Source organism: Ruditapes philippinarum, unplaced genomic scaffold, assembly GCF_026571515.1.
Source record: "Ruditapes philippinarum isolate M1 unplaced genomic scaffold, ASM2657151v2 ctg2751_1_1_1_1, whole genome shotgun sequence".
Taxonomy (NCBI): domain Eukaryota; kingdom Metazoa; phylum Mollusca; class Bivalvia; order Venerida; family Veneridae; genus Ruditapes; species Ruditapes philippinarum.
Window position 1 is genome coordinate 22,059 of NW_026864691.1, and position 16,437 is coordinate 38,495.

A 16,437-nucleotide genomic window follows, 5' to 3' on the forward strand; every position below is an offset into this window, starting at 1 on the left:
TATTCGCCACATGTTTAACAATTTTGGCACGTTTGTATATTTTCTAGGTTTAAAACAGGGTAACTAAACCGGCGACGCGATAACACTCTCTACCGCTGTGAAATCAGTTCGCTTTTATATAAATATTTTAAACTCCCGATTTTGTCAATATTGATGTGAACAGATAATAAAAGGAATAGCACATTCGAGCCATACGGGTGTAAAGAGATCACATCAGTAATTAATGTATTTAACTTTTGAGTCTCACCTGTGCATTTGTGATCAAATAAATGTTTATAATCTATTTGAACAGGCTGATAACTGTTGGTCGTTTGATAATTCTTTTTATTTTCAGATACCATTATCAATAAGCAAACAATTTATTTTTGAAAATGTACATACATTGGTCATATAAACGTCACTCTCCTAACAGATCTGTAAGTTTTTTCTTTAGTAAATATTTGTAAAGTAATTAATAATGTTTAATAAAGAATTAGTGTCATACATTTAATTGTAGTTTCAGTCAATATAAATACTATATAGTGTTTTTCATGACTTGTATTTATAATTTATCTTTATATACTGTTCAGATGAAAATGTTCAAAACGCATTGCAATAACACGATTTTCAGAGACGAAGTTTTTTATCAATCGTATGTGCATTAAGTCAATTGGTGCAATAATGAAATATGATAAACAAAATCAACAAGAAAAGGCGGCGTTCAATGAACGCAACCCCCATCCGACCCAGTATCAAGAGCCAGTGGCAAGGAGCCAAGGATGACACCAAACAAAAACAGGACAGGGCACAATGCAAAGCATGGGCATGAGTCGATATAGTAATGACTATTTAATTTATGGATATATTCACGCACCAGTGTATCAAATTGTGTGAGTATGACTTTATCATTGTTTACCGTTATTTAACCATTATATTAAGTAGCTTATCCTCATTTACAGAATACATCAAGTCAAGATGTCTTCAAACCAGTCTGAAATCGGTAAAACAGTGTTACCGATCATAGATATGAAAAAGGTCAGTGAAGATCGTGAAGCTGCGGCCAAAAATGTGGTTGACATTCTTGAAAACGTTGGATTCGCTTATGTTGACAATGTAGACGGCATTGATTACAAAGGATTATGGGATTGTTGTCAATGGTTTTTCAATAAACCTATGGAATTCAAGAAAAAAGTAATGAGAAAGCAATGGAATCCAGAAAACCAAAACCTTTACAGAGGTTACTTTCCAGTTGTTGAAGGAGAGCCTAGCAGGAAAGAAGCATTTGAATTTGCGAGGGACGTGCCACCTAATGATACGTCAGTGTCGCCTTCAAACTGGTTTTATGAGAAATCAACATGGCCAGAAGAAGACGGTGATTTTCCTTTCAAGAAGTTTTTGCAGCAGCAGTATGAGGTGATGCATGAGACATGCATGGAAATTCTTCGGTTGTCGGCCATAGGACTCGGAATTCCAGAAAATGCATTCATGAATCTTTTTGAAGATAAACCATGTTCAACATTTCGACTTTTACATTATCCTCCTTGGAAAGGCGAGCCACCAAAGAACGCATTTATAGAGAATGGGAAAGTTCTCACAACACCAGAACATATGGATTCTGACTTTATGACATTGCTTACACCGTTTAATTTCGGTGGTTTGGAGATAATGCAGTCCGACGGCAAGTGGGCAGAAGTAATGAAGCGACCAGGAAGTCTTGTGATGAATATTGGTGTAACATTCTCGCGTATGTTAGGAGGAAGATTCAAGGCAACTCGGCACCGTGTTATAGATATTGGAGTTGATAGATATTCTGTTCCATTTTTCCTTGGTCCACGTTTTGACGGAGATATAGGTGTCAACTATCTTTCTATGTATAAGGAAGGCGGCGAACATCACATTCCCGAGAGATTTGGTCCATGGTTATTGCATAGAATGAAACATGAGCAGAAATACTTTGAATACAAAGTTCTTCCGGAGATAGACGAATAATGTTAAATTTTAGTATTACCGATTGTGTTAAAGAACATGTAAAATGTTTAAGAAACGTACACTGTATCAGAGTTACTAATAACCAGCAAACAATCATCCGATATGAATCATAAAGGGAAGAGAATATGCAAGTGACAATGAATAAGATTTCTCACAGAACAAACTGAAATTCGACATAAATGGGTGACCAAATATTACAGTGTTGTGTGTATTTGATTTCTATCTTAAAACTTATGTCATGTGGAATATAGATATATTTCCTATCCATCTGTGCTGACACACAGTTTAAAAATTCATTGATTATGACTAAAATGTGAGGAAACCCAAACCAACGGCATACATTTTTACTTATCATAATAATGTTTGTGCCACCACTAAAGGGCGGGGGGCATTTAGATTTACCCTTGTCCGTCCGTCCATCCGTCTGTCCGTTCTCTTTTTGTGTCGCACGAAACTAACAACGTAATTGACCTAGAGTCATGAAACCTTCTAGGAATGTTGATCAGCATGTGTAGTTGTGCACCTTGGTATTTTCGTGGGGATATTTTTAGTATTTTTAGTGTTATTGCTCTTGACTTAGTAAACATTTGCAATTTTCAACTTGTGTTGCACGTAACTAAAATGTATTTGATCTAGAGTCATGAAACCTTACAGGAATGTTGATAAGCTTGTCAAGTTGTGCACCTGGGGATTTTTGTGTGGATATATTTAGTATTTTTAGAGTTATTGCCCTTGACTTAGTAAAAATTTGCAATTTTCAACTTGTGTTGTACGTAACTAAAGAATATTTGACTTAGAGTCATAAAACCTTACAATAATGTTGCTCATTAGTGTAGTTGTGCACCTAGGTATTTTCGTGTGGATATTTTCAGTATTTTAAGAGTTATTGCCCTTGACTTAGTAAAAATTTGCAATTTTCAACTTGTATCTAACGTAAGTCAAAACGTATTTGACTAAAGGCGTGAAGGTTTACAAGAATGGTGGTCAGCATGTGTATTTGTGCACCTTGGGATTTTCTTGTCATCATGGAACCTTCAATGTGATACGTAAGTGCCATTTCATGAAAAGCGGCATATGGTCCCCAAGTAAAAAATGCGCTTGCCCTAAACGAGAAAACAATGGGCGGAACTAAATAAAATGGAATTTTGAAAAGGGATCAGAGGTATTGAAGCCTGCATAATTATCACAGATAAGATGTCAAAAGACAAATATAAAAAGCAGGCCACATATCCTAAGGGTGATTCAACAGTATTCAGGTGAGGAATACTGGAACCACCCAACAAGAAAATAGCAAATAGAAATAACAAAATTACCACAAGCACAAAAATAATGTCGTGCTAAACGATATTTAAGGATCGGAAATATAACTACTCTGATTGAATATACGGACCGACTTTTTATAGCCTCCACACAGCACAAACAACGCTGATGTGGGACTTTAAATGAAAAGCAAAACGTCATATCAACAATCAAAATATTTGTTGCTGCTTGGTTGTACACTAATGTTACGAAGACTAACTAGAAATGTTTCCATGGGACGACACGGGTTTCTCCACACCACTCCACTGGTCAATCTTACGACTCTTGGTCAAATATTTATTGGGCTACATGTGCCACAAGTTGAAAACTAAAATCTTTTACTTAGGAAAGGGCAAGAACTTTATTTCACATTCAGGCAAAGAATGCAAATCAGTTGTATTCACACTAGCTGTGTGAATCGAGCGTGGGTATTTGTGACATTTAGTTAATTTTCGGAGTCCCCTTCAAATGCCTGATAAAAAGTATGTGTTTCTAAATCAGCAATTCCACCATAAGCAAAAGAGATTTCAAGAGCTTAATTTTCTTTCTAATTTATTTTCGTCTTAATCCTTCTTCCTTTGTTTCAGCTGTTCCTGTCGCTCCTTGCGTTCCTCTCTTTGGCGTTTACGTGCTTCCTTTTCAGGATTATCCTCCTGTTTGTTTTCTTTGTTTACGCAGATTATAAAAAAAAATACCTGTGATAGCTTTTGGGAGTAGTATTTTGTTGCAAGCAGTTTGTTTTTCTTTTGTAAATTAAATAGTTAAAGGCTCGTGGTACGTTGTGAGAAGGCGACGACATAAAAGGTGCAATTACTTGAGGTAAGTTCTCAACTGAAACACACTCGATAGAGCTGCTTGCAAGAATCGTGTCCGCGTTAGATTTACAATTGCTGCTACCTTTATCGGACACGCGATTTACAAAAGCAACTTTGAATGAACGTTCATTTAACGTCGCCTTTCCTTGTTGATCTTGTAAATAATATTTTGTCAGAGGTGCCTCTACTTGTAGGTGTGTATAAGCCTGGGAAGATACTGTACTATTGTTTCTGTTGTATTAACCTGGGAATTTCTGACTGTGTTCCAACTTAAAAGTACCTATAAAAAGTCCATTCTCACGAAAGGCTGGTTTTAAATGCTCCCAATGGTTCAGTTTTTCCCAGATATTTCCACATCTTTTAACATTAGTAGACTTTTCCTAGGTCTGCTTAGAAACGGCATCATACTCTTGCTTGTGACATATTCACCAATGTTTGCTGTTTTGGAAATCGCGTACTGCTTGTTTCATACTTTTCTCAGTGAGCTAAATAATTTCAGTTCGCAAGGTTGTAACAGATGGGGCGCCTGCTCCAGTAGGCAGTAAAGAATTATCCCAAGATCTCTCCCTCTAACGTGTAGTAAGGCCATCCACAAATAAGATCAAAGTTCTTATATTTCCCTTTCAGACAGCGCCAGTTTAAGTACCTCGGCAAAATAGAGTATGTATCATTCTCGGCTTAATGAGGGTCTATCGGCCCTTCCAGGCTTTGAGAGTACGGAACCCGGACATGTCACCGTTCATGTCCTTAAATGAAATTATCAACCTAAGGTGACCTAAAAATTTTGTATTCAGTAATTCACTGAATGATTCTAAATATGTATGCAATGATACAACTTTGGTGTAAAATAGAAAAAGTGACTCCCTGAAGAAAGTCCAAAACTGCAAAATTAAAAGTGTTGCAGGCTCGATTTGATTGAGCCTGTTCATGAAAGATACTGTCAAGTGCAAACAACCGTCCACCGGCTTAAGCAAAATTGAACATGAAAACTAAGTATTGATTTATTGGAGTTTTGTTTGTAAAATACCATCATTTCACCATTCAAGCAAAAACACTCAATGAAAAGAAGTTGTATAGATTAAATACAGCAATTAAAGCACGAGTGTCCTTTAGTTTACAAAAATGGGCAGATTTTACTTTCACCGATGTTAATATTTATCGAATTATTTATCAAATGTAATGTTCCAAAATGAGGAACAAGAGTCCTACGATTGATTTTTTTGGGGGGGTGTCTCATATACCTGTACATCAAAATTCACTTAAAGATTTAAATTATTGAAATGAGATATTTATAAATTGTTAAATTGTACTTAAAATTTAGTATTTAAAGATAATTGTCCAAGAAAATATGAAAATACATAACTCCAAAGAAAATCTTGAAGACGACTGCTCAGTACTGTCTTTTGGCGTTCCGAGCCGATATCGCGCATGTGCAGTCATTATGTCCGTGCTGTTGCTCATGCGCAGTACATATAAAGAACCGGAGATAAGCAGATAAACATGCACTATGTATGTTAGGGAATCTGGGCTGAGTCGATGCTCATGCGCAATATAAATAAGAGAACCTGAATCACGATCCGCATAGTAATACAAATCCGACTATTAAATTATCGCCGAGGTTTAACAAAAGCATACGGAAACGATAAAAAAAATAAACATTGTAAACGGACATGGACTTAGCGAAATACATTCATTCCACGCAATGGCAGAAATAAGCAGTTGTGTTAAATGAAAGTTTACTATAGGTAATACTTATTCTCAGATTGGACAGTTTCATGTGTAGTAAAATACTTCGGTAATAACTCTATAAAATGATGCCTATATTACTGTTTTAGAAATTGGATTATAATTGTATTATATAGAAACATGAACCCTCATATGTCACAATATTTCAATTGTGCCCGCACAATATCCATTGTATTGGCATAATGTCGCTGTTACTAAAATGAATCGAAAAAGCGGAATTTATTCATCGTTGCAATCTACGCAATAATTCAGGCCAACTTATCCTTAAGAGAATTGAAAAATAATATAAAGCTTTCACAATACCTAATCTGTTATGGTGTTTATTTATATTTATTCAGCTTACTGTAGTATAAGTACGAGAAAAACGTTTTTCTATTCATTATTCATATAATCCCCAAAGTGCAAGTGTTGATACTCATGTCATTAAAAAGAGAAATAATTATCTCTTTCACTTTCTTTTTTATCCGAATAGTTCATTTTGCTTTTCATGTTTTTGAACAATACATGAAATATATTGCCTGTAGCGTATCTTTGAGAGTACAATCTTTTTGACGATCTAAATTGCTCTTTTATCACAAATATACCTGAAGGACATTTAATGAAGGGAATTAATTGAAATTATATCATTATTCACCAGAGACCAGTTATTCTAACATTTTGTTTTTTATTTATTTATTTATTTATTTATATAGTAGTTAATTAATTTATTTATTTATTTATGTATTTTTGTAAGTATCATTGTAACTTTACGCTTACGTTTAAACTTACGTATTGAAGTCGTTTGTATGTTCACAAAACGTTCGTAAGGTTTTAGCTCACAGAAACCGAAGGTTCAGGGTGAGCGATAAGTATCAAAAGGGGATGCTCTGGCGTGATTTGCCCCTTTAAGTGGCTTTAGAGCTCAAATAGAAAAAATATTTCAGCATTTTCTTTTACTGAACTAATTAATGGATGATCACCAAACTTTGTCTGTAGTATTCTCATCATCTTTTATATAACAACAAGGCTCCAGTATGAAAAAGTAATAAGAAAGCGAGAATTGACCACATGTACAGTAACAATATAATGATCATTGGCCATTTGTTGAAGGTTCCTTTTTTATCATGGAGAAAAATAGTCGTGAAACTATATAATTAGAGGGGCTTGTTCTGCCTTTCGGCAAGTTCATTTCAAACATAATTTTTAACATAAAAAACAGTTGTTACTGATAAGCGTTTCGGGGCCATCATGTCCTCTGGTTTCTTAATTTTACGTTAAAAAGGTTCGTAACTCTTCAATGGAGGTTTTAAAAATTCTTCAATTGGGAGACGTTCCGGACATATTCATCTTCTATAAAACATTGAAATCATATACTGCAAAACATTCAAGAAAGCTTTACTTTAAGCTAGTAGGGTCATCTCCGGACACACAAGAATATTGCATGTTCATTGTAGACAATCGGCCATCCACCACATGGCAGGTTCTGTTGATTTTAATTTTACTCGAAAGAAAGGAAAATATCGAGAGAGCCCGTGCTATCCATCTTGGAAATATTATAGGACGTTTGTTTGTTTTGTGTGATTAAAGAACTTTAATGTGAAATATTTTGTTTATTCACGTAACCAAAACTGTTTCTTTTCTTTTCTAAGTTCATTCCTTAGGCTTACAAGTAATGAAACCCGTGTGCTTTCTAACAGTTTTATTTTATTCGGAAAACAGCCCAAAAAAGATGGCGCAAATCGTTTAGCGGCTACGAGTAAAACATAAACAAAATTGACTTGAACAGATCGGTTTATCGTCATTCACATATACAAGAAAGCGTGCATGCATTTAGTAAAGCGTGAGTTAATATAATATTATCAATTATTTACTTTACATATCAAATATACATGTATACAAATGCGATACAAATACACCATACCATACACATTTAGCTGTATAATCATTCTCTATAACCTACATGGATTATCAACATCTTGCCTCAATTCAGATGTGAAAATGTTTAAGACCCGTAATCTTACTTATTAGTTGAACAAACTTTCGATGACCAAGTTTTAACACCATTATTTCTTTCCAAAACTTTTCTAAGGTCATCTTAAACAGTGTACAAAATTGACTTTCTGGTGTTTAATTCTTAGAAAATATATCACAATTTTTATGTCTTTCTATATACAGAGGGTATCGTCCAAATTCACTATACAAAACAACATTTAGAATCAAATTAAGAATGTTTTTAGAAACAAAAGATAGTAAAGATAGTTGTCATTATATGGTTGCTGATTTTATTCAATTGCGCGTTGCGTTGGCGATAGCGACAACAAAATCTATATCGTTACCTATGATTTTCGGCTTGTTAGCGACAACAGGACGAAGCGCCAAACGGCGCACTGTCGTTTTGTCGTCCTGTCGCTAGCGAAGCATGTCGCCCTGTCGCTTGGCTAATATATATACTAACAGCCAATCATCCGATTTGAGCCAAGCGGCAATGTGACATCGCGATAACACGCCGCACGACAACGCGTCGTTAGTGATAGGATGACAGTGCGACAACACGACGTTTGGCGCTTTGTCGTGCTGTTGCTAGCGATAATCTGACGCACAAAAGTGTACCATACAGTGTAGCTTCAGTGAAGCTAAATTAATGTGCACAAAAAGTTCAGCATTACTTTATTTCACTGAAAAAAACAGTATTTAAAAAAGATAATCTTGATGTTCATTTAATACGAAATATATTAACAATTATACACTCTCCCATTCCGTATTCACTAACTTGATACCAAACAAATGAAATTTACTGAGTTCAAGTTATCATTATGTCATTTATAATATACTTAATGCATCAACATTTAGCATCAACGCGTTTGAAGTTAAAATAATATAAAACACTAAAAACAAATTTATAATACTTTTGGTCAGGGTCAACCACAACTTAGGAGGGTATGGGGTACCAATCTTTTTTTAAATGTATAAAGTAAAATACTTTTGCCTTTAAGCAGAAAGACGACTTTCATATTCGTACTCGTTATTAATTTATTGTCACTTTTAAAAGCCTATTAAGCCACATGATCTATTCCTTACTTAACATGTATTTTTCCAGAGCCGCTTTAACGGCCATCTATAAAAGACTCGCTTTCGTTCTCAGACATTATTTATAGATGATGTCAGTGTTTTTACGTAAGTTTTAAATCAACGATTGTTACTGTAACTTTACGAAAAAAAACTAAAAAAAAATCTTACGTTCGCAATTGTTATTAAAAAATAAAAATCAGATGTAAGTTTAAACAAACACACATTTTAAGCGTAAGTACGTAAAATGGCCCCTGTATGATTTTTAAAACGTTTGATAGATGAATATTTCAATTTAAAAATAACTGTCTTTAAAAAGAAAAGAAACATAATTTCAGTTGTTATTTTAACAAAGCACACTTGGACAATTATTGTGAGGTGATAACATTTAACAAACTTGCAAGGTATTGTCAAATAATTGAAAATTATTAAACGTGTCAAAAAGTAGGTTTTACATATACCTATGTATCAGCTTGTTTAAACAAACTGATAGTCAGTAGATAATGCACATTTAATCGCACTTGTTTCACTGAACAAAACAATTTATCTTCCATTAATGTACTTGAATTTCATGAAAAACCATCATAATAACAAGAGGTTTGTAAACGATTGTCTATTACTTTAATATCATTTCTGAAAAAAGAATTACATGTTTTAAGCATTATAACAATCCTGGAGTAGTACTAATATTTCTATTCATTAATTAAGATTTTTTCTAGAAGTTAAAGACATACCATTCGATTTATAATATTGTTTATATAATACTGTTTTGACTTAAGTATAAACGAAAAAAAACAATATGCCATAAACAACATGAAATTATTGATTAACATCACCTTATTTTTTCAGAAAAGACAAAGATGTCTTCAAATCAATCTGGACAAGGTAAAACAGTGTTACCGATAATAGATATGAGTAAAGTTGGCGAAGATCGTGAAGCTGCGGCCAAAAATGTGGTTGACATCCTTGAAAACGTGGGATTCGCTTATGTTGACAATGTGGACGGCATTGATTACAAAGGATTATGGGATTGTTGTCAATGGTTTTTCAATAAACCTATGGAATTCAAGAAGAAAGTAATGAGAAAGCAATGGAATCCAGAAAATCAAAACCTCTACAGAGGTTACTTTCCAGTTGTTGAAGGAGAGCCTAGCAGGAAAGAAGCATTTGAATTTGCGAGGGACGTGCCACCTGATGATACGTCGGTGTCGCCTTCAAACTGGTTTTATGAGAAATCAACATGGCCAGAAGAAGACGGTAATTTTCCTTTCAAGAAGTTTTTGCAGCAGCAGTATGAGGTGATGCATGAGACATGCATGGAAATTCTTCGGTTGTCGGCCATAGGTCTCGGAATTCCAGAAAATGCATTCATGAATCTTTTTGAAGATAAACCATGTTCAACATTCCGAATTTTGCATTATCCCCCATGGGATTGTGAACCACCCAAATCCGCATTTATAGAAGATGGGAAAATTCTCACTACACCTGATCATGCGGATTCTGATTTTATGACATTGCTTACACCGTTTAATTTTGGTGGTTTGGAGATTATGCAGTCCGACGGCAAGTGGGCAGAAGTAATGAAGCGACCAGGAAGTCTTGTGATGAATATTGGCGTAACATTCTCACGTATGCTGGGAGGAAGATTCAAGGCAACTCGGCACCGTGTTATAGATATTGGAGTTGATAGATACTCTGTTCCATTTTTCCTTGGTCCACGTTTTGACGGAGATATAGGTGTCAACTATCTCTCAATGTTTGAGAAAGATGGCAAGGATCATGTTCCTGAGAAATATGGTCCCTGGGTATTACACAGAATGAAATACGAACAGAAATACTTTGAATATAAAGTACTTCCGGAGATAGATGAATAATTGTGCAATGTATTAATCTTAATTGAATCCGATTGCAAAAAAGTATATATAGTTTTAGACCTTAACCTCATGTTAACTAAGATTAATTCAAAAACAGTGTATTTAGAAACCATTGCAAAGGTGCATTTTGTGTAAATACAAGAACGGTTAACTCAAATGCAAAGGTGTAGGATGAATGTTACAAAATTAACCATGAAAGGATAAATATAAAGATATTTTTTTATTAATACTGTTCAAAACGTATGTTTTTGTTATAGAAATGTTTAGACATAAGGCATAATTCAAATGCAATAACTTTGTCATTTTAAGACCCCAAATATATACTTATCATTTGGAAAAAAAAAACCTTTTTCAAGGTTAAAAGATATTACAAAGTAAATACATAAAAACCTTATTTTAGGATTTTCCTGAGAAATAGTGATTACATCGTTATATTAATTAACATTAAATGTCCGATACATTATTTGTTTTAGATTTTTGTTTAAAAAAAATCATGTGCGTTTGCATTTCTTAGATATATGTCAATATAACCGTCTGTTAATGATGAACACAGCATTTATATAGGTTTCAAGGTTTTCTCTGTTGCATAAATTTATTGAACAAATTATATATTAGTTATACTCTGTCAGTTAAATCACTCTAAACGGTTCATAAAATATTATATTTAATTTTAAAGACACTCATTAGCAATGACAAATGCATAACAGTTTAATATACAACGTTTTTTATAGATAAATATTAACTAAACTTAAATGCTCTTAAAATCCTTTGCTTATTACTGTAGTATTGTTATTACATAAGACATAATTTGATTGAAACATCTTTTGTAAGACATAACATTTGGAAATAATATTCACCGCAAAATGTTTCTATTTTAAGCTATCATTTGTTCTGAATTCATTATAATTGGGTTGAAAATCGAAGTGATACATAGATACCAGGAAAAATCTTCCAAAATCCTACGCAGCGGTCCCCGTTTTACTTCGCTACAGAGCGTAGCCAATCAATTCACTGTGAGGAGAGTGGTCATTTTATGTTAACATTGCACACTTATTATTAAAGTTTATGATTATAGCGAAATTAATGTTATACATACTAGAGGTATTTTAAACGGTCATTTTTTAAAAGGAAGAAAGTATTAGGTTTATATTAGTTATATTATATTGTTATATTAGCTAAATTTCCATGATTGACTTATCTAAAAAGTAAAGGTTTGAATTTCTTCTTTCTCATTGTCATTGCAAGTGTTTCTGTTGTAAGATTTTACAACAGAAGAACAAATAAAATGCACAATTAAACTTTGAATCTACGGTTTGTATAATTGTACTTCTACTTCTTAGAACAGTTTAAAATTCTTTTTTTTTTTCAAGCTTAATTCCTGTTCATAAGATCTTGGTTATTCTAGTGGGATTACTAGTAACTAATGACAGGACATATTTAGTTTATATTACGAAGTCCTTTTTAGTAAAACTACAAGTGTATATATGTCATCGTTGAAATTATGTCCATTCACATACTGTCAGTCATAGCTATTAATCCGAGATTTCGATAAAACATTATACAAGCTTGAGATATTTTAGGAATGATTGTAAACAATTCTAAAGCATTCTCTAGATATGTTTGTAACATAAACGATGAATAATACTTGTAAGCACCCGTTGCAATCTGATTATGAACGACAAATCTGATTGCCGGTCCTTATGAAACACAGAGTTCTCGAAGTATTCACTTGAAATGGTTAAATGTTACAAGAAAGAAATATTCGCAGCACATTGATAAACAGTTTTAGAGTTCTTACGTCCGACCGGCTAAGAAATTATATGGACACAAAACTGTTTTTACATCATTTAGAAAATAGGAAAAAACGAAGTCTCTAAAGAACGCTCAAAAAACGGCGAAATAGAAAATGGCGAAGACCTGGTTTGCGTGAGCTTATTCATGAACAAAAATGGTAGGTGGAAGCCACCAACCACACTTCCTAGCAACGGTTTAAGAAGTATTTAACATTCAAATATAGCCATTGTGAAACATAATAAAGAAACGTACGCAGATTTGTTCAAATGGTGGTCATCATAGAAACCTTCAACGTGGCACATTTGTGCTATTCAATGACAAGCGGGGTATGGTCCAAAAGAGAAGAAAAGCATGTGCTCTAAACGAGAACACATTTTTTTTCAATTTTGCGGAATAATATAGAAATGGATTTTTGTTTTATAAGGGTATAATGGTTTCTGAATCCTGCATATCACATGCTTTTGACAAAAGAAACATAAAAGGGCAAAATGTCCTTAGTTTGAGTATTAGTTTATATGTAATAAAAGAAGCATGTATACAATAAGAAGAAGCTCAAATAGAAAATGAAATAAATAACCAAACACACATATGAATAATGTCGTGCTGTACGATCTCTTGCATTGGCTAACTATGCAAGCTCGAATCTCCTGCAAAGAATTCCATTTTATTTAGTTTTGCCTATTGTTTTCTCGTTTAGGGCACTTGCGTGTCTAATTGAAGGTTCAATGATGAGCACCGTATAAACACATATGAGGATGTCTCTAAGTTCGAAATTACACCATTACCAAATTCAATGTTGAATTCTTCTGAAGATGGTACTAGGGGTCATGGACAGTATCCTGTGCTCTCCGGTACTGTCAATGAATAAGCTCAATAAAAAGGAGCCTACAACATTTTTAATTTTGCCGATTTCGGCGTCCTTTAAGGTTTCTATTTCTCTCTATTTTTACTTGAGCATGGCTATGGTGTATTGCAATTAAGAAACGTATATGTGCTCATACAGTAGAGATCACCGAATGCTTATAAAGTAGATATCACCGAAAGCTTCAATAACGACACATGGTACCAAAGTAAAGTAGACATGTTCTCTAGATAAGAAAGCATTAGGGGAATCGTAAAAATTGTAATTTAAAGGTGTGCAAAGGTTATGAAGCCTGCTTATTACAGACATACATCAAAAGACAAATTTAAAAAGCAGGCAGTATAACATAAAGGTGGTCATCTTTTTTATATTAGGAATACTGAAACAACTTAATAAGAAGAAGATCAAATAGAACAAACAATATCTCAACTCTACACCTATGTCCTGTTTAACGATTTAAGCATTTCGCATTTCGCATTGAATGTCCCGGGCGACATTTTATGGCCTCTACATGACATTTAAAACGCTGTTATTACTATGGAACAGAAAACTACACTTTCATTCTGATGTCAGCAATTATAGTGTCTGCTCTTAACGCCTTACCATTTTGTAGCAGTGCATACTAAAATCATTAATTTCGTTATTATAGGTAGCCCTTTAGTGGTAATGTGTGGACATGATTCGGTTATTTCTCACTATACTGTTTTATAATTAATATAATCATATATTGGCGATGCCTGTGAACGGCATTGTCTTTTATGAAATGCCTTTTTGTGGCACTTGGTAGATGTTTATATTATTAACAGTGTATGCCATGTTGTGTTAATTAGTTTTAGTTTTATTCTTAAAATCAAATAAACAAATGCTTTGTTATATTTGTATTTTATAACTTGATTTGAAAAAAAAATTAAATTGTTATATTTATTTATGAAATGGCGAAAAATTAACCCTTATTTTCGCTTTATTTGTAAATAGAGATAATAAGAATCCCTAAAGAAAGCCCAACACGGCAAAATTTAAAATGTTGCAGGCTTGGTTTGATTTGATTCATGGACAGTACTGGTAAGTGGAAATACCATCCACAACATAGAAACATCCGCAGATTTGTTCAAACGGCGGTTATCATGGAACCGTCAATGTGACACAGTAGTGCCATTCAATTAAAAGCGGCGTATGGTCCCCAAGGAATAAAAACTCCGAATATTGTTGTGGTCTACATTGATGTCTATTTTGGAATACACTGGAATAATTTTTTGTAATGTTTTGATTTTTTATGGTCTTCACTGTTTATTCATTTTTGTTTATTGTGCATTGTATACTGTTATCTCAAACTATTTGATCAGGTTCGGATTAAAGTAAAATGGATCATTTAACATCATATTGGGCTTCTTGTTGCTTGTTTTTGTTGCTGGGTCGTGTGGGGGTTGCGTTGATTGAAAGCCGCCTTTCCTCGTTGTTCTTGTATATCATACTTTATATCTATTGCATTTTACTTTTTAGTCTGTCCCTGTTTTTGAACTCAAGTCGTCTGTTAAAAAAAAATTAATGGTGTCAGGATCAACATAATGCGTTTGCGACAAGCATGGATTCAGGTCAGCCTGCGCATCTGTGCAGTCTGATCAGGATCCATGCTGTTCGCTTACCAACCCTTTTACAAGTAGAGAAACTGATAGCAAACAGCATGGATCCAGATCTGGATCCATGCTGGTCGCAAACGCACTTTGTTGGTTTTGTCGTGACGCAGCTCATATGTAAAGCAAAACTTAGGAAATGGTGGAGGAATACACATCATACTGAACAGTATATATCTAATACACAGATATGAAAATAATAATCTGCATTATCTTATCTTTCAATTATATATAAAATGAGTTAATTGGCAGATTACATTATCTTGACCTTATTAAGATTATGAGGTCACGTAAAGAAGCATGTTCCGAACAAATTTATCAAAAATGGTCTTTTTCAGAAAATTTATCTTAAATCCGTCTTAGGAATGACAGCTGCCCACTAACAACTTAGCCTATTGTGTAGGGGTAAACGTGTTGTCGTTGCATGGACGTTAACATTTATTAAAACGTAAAACTTTAAATTCATTCCGAATCACGGAACATTTCCAAACATGCTTAAAAGAACATATCAATATGACCAAAGGTACTACACGTCTAATAACACTCTTGAAATTGAATTTGAAATTGCCACGTAAAAAACAACAATCTTTCAACAATCTATACCCGCCAAACAAAAAATCTTTCTTACGGACCGTGAAAACCCGGTTTTGTTATACAACGTCCATAAGGACAATAGAACTCAATTATACGATGTAACGCTGAGTACTTCAAATTGGTTCGATTGTTTTGGAAGCTATAAACTTATTTAAACACCTCGAATCCGTTCCTGGAACCGGCAAGTACTAGGCAAGGAATGTTAAATTTCTTGCTTAATATAACAACGGGTTGCCCGTAACGGGATTTGAACCCATACGGGTTTTTAGTCCTCATAATTATATTAGTATCCTTCAACTGCTAAATATTTGGGTAAACTTGATCATGGTCAGCCTACATATCCATTTAGTGTCAGCTCAACCTGCACTCTTTATTTGTCCGCAATAATATTTTTGTCTATCATTTTATTGATAGATTGATTGATTCAAAATGGAAGTGCAAAGCACTAGTCAGTTACAGTTAAAAGTATAAGGTTAATTTGGTTTATTCAGTTTAATATGAATTAAACACTGACACTAATAAGAGGTCAATTATGGTGACCGGTAGCCTCAAAGCATAAAGGGCCACGCCAAAATGTCTTTCTAGATGAAAAGTATTAACGATTATGTATGATGGCCAGTTGCTGACATTTCAAACCCGCGAGAAAGTTTATCGTTTTATCATAAAATGTTGCAGGCAGCGTACAAATCTGCAAGATTTTCTACTTAAATCATACAAAATGTCGCGAGGAGCATGCACTGCTTTTAGATATGATTGAAAACTTGATTATATAGAATGACCATTGTTACGGTCCAAAATTGTATATCAAA

At 33.9% G+C, this 16,437-nt stretch overlaps 2 protein-coding genes across 2 annotated transcripts; both read left to right on the forward strand.

Moving 5' to 3' along the window:
• Positions 1 to 283: 283 nt before the first annotated feature.
• Positions 284 to 2,162, forward strand: LOC132726517 (uncharacterized). Its single transcript, XM_060711845.1, has 2 exons — positions 284 to 416; positions 939 to 2,162. Exon 2 carries the CDS (start codon positions 955 to 957, stop codon positions 1,966 to 1,968), a length of 1,014 nt encoding a protein of 337 aa, XP_060567828.1. The 5' UTR covers positions 284 to 416; positions 939 to 954; the 3' UTR covers positions 1,969 to 2,162.
• Positions 2,163 to 9,382: 7,220 nt separating this feature from the next.
• Positions 9,383 to 11,992, forward strand: LOC132726515 (uncharacterized). Its single transcript, XM_060711843.1, has 2 exons — positions 9,383 to 9,470; positions 9,723 to 11,992. The coding sequence occupies exon 2, from the start codon at positions 9,734 to 9,736 to the stop codon at positions 10,745 to 10,747; it is 1,014 nt and encodes a 337-aa protein (XP_060567826.1). The 5' UTR covers positions 9,383 to 9,470; positions 9,723 to 9,733; the 3' UTR covers positions 10,748 to 11,992.
• Positions 11,993 to 16,437: the final 4,445 nt, after the last annotated feature.

Coding starts and splice junctions, on each gene's coding strand:
- LOC132726515 (XM_060711843.1), top strand. CDS start 9,734: ATGTCTTCAAATCAATCTGGACAAGGTAAAACAGTGTTACCGATAATA.
- LOC132726517 (XM_060711845.1), top strand. CDS start 955: ATGTCTTCAAACCAGTCTGAAATCGGTAAAACAGTGTTACCGATCATA.